Raw genomic sequence first — 6,989 nt, 5'->3', positions numbered from 1 at the left:
ATTAATTAACGAGATGTGCACAATATTTAATGTTATTTTACCGGTTACAATATAAATGAATGAATGAACGAATGTTTAACGACACCCCAGCACGAAAATGGTTACAATATAAGACCTCTAGCAATTATTGTGAATTAACTGCATTTTTATTAACAGCAGCCAAGTCGTGCCCGTCGCCTCCATCGCTGCCCAACGGCGACGCTGTCTACAGTTCACTGCTGGTAGGAAGTGTCGCAACTTACACATGCGACAAAGACTACCACTTTTGTGGACTCATTGTGTCAAGTGTCTGCGAGATGTATCAATCGTGGAATGGACTTAGTGGTTCATGCAAACGTGTTGCTTTCTACAACTACGTGAGTATTAATATATATATATATATATATATATATATATATATATATATATATATATACGCTATATCTCTCTCTCTCTCTCTCTCTCTCTCTCTCTCTCTCTCTCTCTCTCTCTCTCTCTCTCTCTCTCTCTCTCTCTCTCTCTGTGTGTGTGTGTGTGTGTGTGTGTGTGTGGGTGGGTGGGTGTCAGGTGGGCCAAAAAGAAACAAACGCACTGAACTGTAACAACTCTTATCTTAAAAAAACCCCACAATTTGAAATGTTCTAAAAAAATATATGGTTATCTTCAGTAGTGTTTACATAAGACACAAATCAAAATTAGATATCGAAAATCGCAGTTCCAGAATTCCCCCGCATCATGTGCAGTGGCACCTGTCATCCAAGTGTTGTCTGGGAATGTCGTCTGTCTAGGGTGTAAATAAAGAATAGTAGTGGGACTGGGGGGAAAAAATCATTTTAGCCATTTTAGTCTTGGTTTCCATCGCATTCCAAGATGGTACTCTCGAGTTCGAATAAAGCTTTAATTGCGATTTGTTTCACTGAAAAATGTTGGCATGGTGCAAGAATCATAAAGGAATTTCTCGGCAGAAGTGGGATACATCATCAGAGTGATAAAAAAGACTGAACGTACCGCTTCCATTGAGAGGATAGTGGGAATTGGCCGACCTAAAACAGCGTGTACACAAGAGAGTTCAACATGTGGATGAAGTCAGAGAGACAAATTGCAAGAATTATCGAGTGTACGGCAGAAGGAAGAAAGACATTTCTGTCAAGTGACTGTATCATGAAATATCACGGTTTATGAAGAAATTGATGGCCTCTGCAGGAGTTTCCTGGCGTGGAAACACGCGGATACATGCTATTGACACTAAGACCACTACATTAAATTCTAAGAATTGCATTAAGTTGCTTAATCATGGACTACTTTTAGACTGCGAATGTTTATCTTTCAACAATATGGGGCAACCTCGAATAACAGTTATTAATCTCAGCAACATTTGGAGGATGCAGGACCAGCATTCATAAATGAAGATGAATGGTCGTGACAAAGTCCGGACTGTAATCGGATGGATTATTGCGATTAAAGCGACTACGATCAGTATGCAGGGAGAATGGAGGACCCATTGGTCACCTGTTCAAGTTAGACCAATGGTAAAATGACATTCTTACATTCCGGAACTGCCATTTTCAATATCAAATTTTAATTTTGGTCTTATGTAAAAGCTACTCTGGATATCAACTTGAAATTTGAGTCTATAACGGACAACGGTTTTTTTTTTTTTTTTTTTTTGTTGCACACCTTGATATATATATATACACACACACACACACACACACACACACACACACACACACACACACAATGAAACCCCTCAATACCGAACCCTCTGCAAACCAGAATTCCCCAAAAGGTGGGCGTTTTTAATGGACCCTTTTTAAATATCTGTGCAGAAGAGAACCTCTATAAACTGGATACCTCTAAAAACCGACTTTTTACTCGGTCCCGAGCTTGTCCCTACAACCTGTGCACACTAACAGTCTTAACGAGACCACTCACGTCGACATATAGATAGGACTTTAAACTGTTTGACGTTCGTTCAAAATGTTATGTCGAAATTACTTTTTTTTTTTTATATTGTTACATAGTCCGATCCTCTCGTTTTTCTCTTGTTTATTTTTTGACTGTCCTTCTAAAATGCCCCAATATATAATATATAATATAATATATATATATATATATATATATATATATATATATATATATATATATATATATATATATATATATATGTTTTTGTAAACAGCATATGCAACTATATAGTATTACATGATATTCAAATAACGTACGAATATGTGACGCTGTTTCGGATATCCTTACATAATAATAAACTAGTGCTTAGCGTTTTTCATTTTCTGAACGCTGGACACCTTGCAGTGCAACTTTGCTACTGAAACACTTTTGTTCGATGACTATGACTGCACATCTGATTGGTTTTCGAAGTAGTAATTCGGTTTACTGTGTAGCGTAAACGTCAGTGTATTGATCGTTAGCGAGAAGCGGTTGATTACAATTATGCCACTTACGGCATAAATGTATTTGTGGAATGTATGGCAATTATACAGTTTAGATGTTTTTATTGAAAGAGGAAATACTCTCGTGATGTCGTATTTGGGACTATCGACTGTCGATCAAATCTGAACGATAAAACAGTAATCCTTGAGCAATACCGTATCTTAGCACAAAATAAGAGTCCAATGGGTGTTGGGCGAAATAATGTCGCTTAATGTTCTGTATCTAATGCCTCGACTGTAGGAGAATAACCGCTCCCGAGAAGATAATGTAATGGCGGTTTAACACTACCTACACCGACACAAAGGCCTTTCACGCCCAAACTATTATGTAACATGCATACCGGTCATACGTTCTAGCCAATTCACGATTTATTTTCCAGTCGTTACCATTCCGTCAGAATTTTCCTGAAGTAGTTGGTGCTGGGTGGAAGGTGGAAATCTTAGGCACACCCCTCGGTGATTCCAGGTAATTATAATGATGAATGCTATCACAGTCCATCGTAAATACCGGCCTCGGTGGCGTAGTGGTTAGTCCATCAGACATAAGACTGGTAGGTACTAGGTTCGCCTCCAGAAATTGGCTTCCACATAGAGCGAGTTTAACAACTATATTTGCCACTGCATCAATTTCTCCCTCAAAAATCTCTAACCCACTGTCTGAACAGACAGCCCAGATAACTGAGGTGTGTGTTCAGGATAGCGTGGTTGAATCTTAATTGGATTAACACCACGAAAATAAGTTTAAACAACCAAATAAACACCATGAGTCTGTCTTTTTTAAATGAAATAGTGGCGAGAAGAGCGCGAAAGCAGAATATTTGCAACAAACGAAGGTTTTCATTTTGATCCATGACCTTCGCTGGTGGACGCATTGGGCTATTTCCCGTTCCAGCCAGTGCACCATGACCAGCATATCACACGTCGTTGGTATGTACTATTCTGTCTGTAGGATGGTGCATATGAAAGGAACCTTGCTACTAATGGAAACAAAAACAAAACATCTACCGTGCGTACTACCAATGATAGTCAATTGCCAACTTTTTTTCTTTTTGCACACTCATATACATATATGTCATTGTTATTTTGTACTCGAACGCTTCAAAAGGTGCCCTTTTCAGAAAAGTTCCCAATGGCAACCCTATAGACTTTCAAAAATGGGCCTGTCTCTCAGCAAAAGTCGACATCTTTCCATTACAAGCAAGGGGCATTTTATATGTGCCGTCCCACACATGATAGCACACACTCTGGTATATGAGTCGCGATGCACTGACAAGAACGAGAAATAGCCAAACGGGCCGACCGACGGGGATCGATCCTAGTATATACAACTAAATATTGATACACATGAAAATAAGTAGTGAAATAATTCTATATATTATACATATCACTAGTCAACTGAATGTTGGATTGATGGATGCATTTATGAAAGTCGTTCACCACCATAGTTCCACAATTGCATTTATTATTGTTTTCATTGCTGTAATTCTGACACGTTGTAAAACGTACCGTAATAACGATCTTGAACTTGAACGTGTATATCTGAGATATGTACCCAGGGCAGCGTTCTTGAAATTTGATTGAATATTAACATTGATACAATTTTTTTTTTTAATAAATGAATGAATGCCAACTCTGTTTCAGAATTGTAATCGATTTGAGACATGGAGCTAACATCCCCTTTATTCTGAATATCCGCTTCCAGGAAGGCAGTGGCAGTAACACAGTGGTCCGGAACTCACGTATTGACAATATCTGGGGTCAAGAACAGCGAACTCAGCCATATTTTCCATTCCGCGTAGGAAGACCATTTAATCTGACAATCCTCCTCAGGGATTCTGCATTTGAAGTAAGTTAAGATAACAAAAAAGAGACAAAAAAAACCACCCAAAAAAAAACATTATAAAAACCCCCAAAACCAAACAAGAACCACAAGCAAAAAGTAAAGTTTTTTTTTATTGAACGAAGCCACTAAAGCACGTTGATTTGTTTATCTTATCATCGGCTATTGGACGTCAAACATGGCCATTCTGACACTGATTTTAGAGGAAACCCGCTGTCGCCACATAGGCTACTCTTTTACGACAGGCATCAAGGGATCTTTTATTTGCGCTTCCCACAGGCAGGATAGCATCTTTTATTTGCGCTTCCCACAGGCAGGATAGCACAAAGCATGGTCTTTGTTGAACCAGTTATGGATCACTGGTCGGTGCAAGTGGTTTACACCTACCCACTGAGCCATGCGGAACACTCACTCAGGGTTTGGAGTCGGTATCTGGATTTAAAATCCAATGCCTCGACTGGGATCCGAACCCAGTACCTACCAGCCTGTAGACGGATGGCCTAACCACGACGCCACCGAGGTCGGTAACAAGAAAAGACAACAACGCATATAAAAACAAACAACTTGATTACAACAAAACAGAAACGAAAGAGAGAGACAGAGATGGAGAGAGAGAGGGGGGGGGGGGGGGGGGGGTGTTATTAGTGGGGGTTTTCGTTATCGCCAATAACATATACACTGTAATAGGAATAAAAAATATATCTTATGCGAACCTCTGGCGGGGGGGGGGGGGGGGGGGGGGGGGTATATATAGACATATATTTCGTATTCTCTGTTCACCTCTCGATCTCCGTCTTTCTCTCCCTTCTATATCTTTCTGTATCTGTCTCTCTCCCTCACTAACTTCCTCTCTCCAAAATGTACAAAGCACCATATGGTATACATCAAATAGCACTTATAAAATGTTATGAAAGATTGCATTCGTTTTACAGAGAACTTCAAGTTATTATACCTTATTATTATATATTTCGTCTTCTTTCAGATGTACATGGATGGACACTTTTTTGTTTCTCGTGCAAGTAGCTATAACATCGCATTGATAAACCAAATCATCATCTTGAGAGGTTGCCTTCTTCATTCAGTGAAATTCGTATATTAATATTTCGCTTCAACGTTCACATTTGGTTAAGATAATTACAGCAAATAAACTGGCCTACTCGGATTAGCTACTACTACTACGACTTCTGAGCTACTGTGCAACTGCTACAGCTACCGCTACGTCTACATCTACATAAATACATACCAATATATATATATATATATATATATATATATATATATATATATATATATATATATATGTGTGTGTGTCCGTGAGTACTAAATCGCAAAAGAAAAGTGAATTACAATTACCAATGACGTGTGATCGGTTTATGCATACTAAATTAATTTTATCACGAAATGTGAGTATCTAGCACAGACAGAGAGGAACCGCTGCATAGTAGAGAACAGGAGAAAAACCGACTCGGAGACACATATAATTGTATTATTTAGATGTTCCAATATGAGTTGTTGGTCTTTTATTGCTTGACTTTAGCAACTTTCTGAAAGGTTTAACTTGACACACTCTGTAATAGCTCGGGGGCTGTGTGTGTGTGTGTGTGTGGGGGGGGGGGGGGGTTGTAGTTGTATATGTCATTTAACATTAAATCGGCTCCTCACAAGACTACAACTTCATCGATCGTGATCAAGTTAACAACATTTTTCAGCGAGTAACGAGGAAAACAGATCTTGGTTTAAATAAATCGATCGCAGTGCAATGCCTGCCAGCCTATATAAGGCTCGGTGCTGTATTGCTTAAGCCATCGGACATAAGGCTGGTAGGTACAGGGTTCGGAGGCCGGTACTGGCTCCCACCCAGAGCGAGTTTTAACGACTCAACATTCCCGTTTGGAGCTTGACGCGGTAAGACGTGTTTGTTTGTCCTGTGCATACTGCACGTGCTTTTGTGTGCTCGACCTGGGAATCCTCCATTTTATTTTGTTTTTGTCAGCGAAATACAATTTTCTACTGGGATGTATGCGGCCGTTGGAACTGATTGAACGCTGGAACGCTTCTCGTTTCCACAGCCTGCACCAGGATGGATTCGTTTTTTAGCGTGATTCCTTGCCTCCACGTTATTTCTCCGGCTGACTAAGTCAGCCTGTTTTTTCCGTAACCGTATGACGGCCATTCTGCTGGATGGTTGTTCGCGTTTAGTCTCTACATGTCCGAGACTGTCCTAGCAGCACTGAAAGATTGACCACCCGACTCCCAAGAAGAAATAGGAAGCGGGGTCGGTCCCTTCTACTCTTTTCTGAACTTTTTTTTAACGACTCAACATTCCCAGTCTGGAGCTCGACGCGGTACGACGTGTTTGTTTCTCCGGTGACTACTGCACGTGCTTTCGTAGGCTCGATTTTATTTTGTTTTTGTCAGAGAAATGCAGTCTTCTACTGGGATGTATGCGGCCATTGGAACTGGTTGAACGCTGGAACGCTTCTCGTTTTTAGTGAGATTCCTTGGCTCCACGTTGTACCGGCCTCGGTGGCATCGTGGCAGGCCATCGGTCTACAGGCTGGTAGGTACTGGGTTCGGATCCCAGTCGAGGCATGGGATTTTTAATCCAGATACCGACTCCAAACCCTGAGTGAGTGCTCCGCAAGGCTCAATGGTTAGGTCTAAACCACTTGCACCGACCAGTGGTCCATAACTGGTTCAACAAAGGCCAAGGTTTGTGC

General features: G+C 40.4%; 1 protein-coding gene across 1 annotated transcript in view; it reads left to right on the top strand.

Moving 5' to 3' along the window:
* The window catches only part of LOC121386900 (galectin-3-like), a 7,192-nt gene extending 1,624 nt beyond the window's left edge, over positions 1 to 5,568 (top strand). The window contains exons 2-5 of the mRNA XM_041517941.1: positions 157 to 356; positions 2,810 to 2,895; positions 4,071 to 4,275; positions 5,252 to 5,568. Of these exons, the coding sequence (XP_041373875.1) occupies positions 157 to 356; positions 2,810 to 2,895; positions 4,071 to 4,275; positions 5,252 to 5,368 (608 nt within the window). The 3' untranslated portion in view covers positions 5,369 to 5,568. The remainder of the gene's footprint in view (positions 1 to 156; positions 357 to 2,809; positions 2,896 to 4,070; positions 4,276 to 5,251) is intronic.
* Positions 5,569 to 6,989: the final 1,421 nt, after the last annotated feature.

The sequence above is a fragment of the Gigantopelta aegis genome, chromosome 12 (genome assembly GCF_016097555.1).
Source record: "Gigantopelta aegis isolate Gae_Host chromosome 12, Gae_host_genome, whole genome shotgun sequence".
Classification (NCBI taxonomy): Eukaryota; Metazoa; Mollusca; class Gastropoda; order Neomphalida; family Peltospiridae; genus Gigantopelta; species Gigantopelta aegis.
Note: the sequence above shows the minus strand (reverse complement) of the source record. Positions and strands in the feature narration are given on the sequence as shown.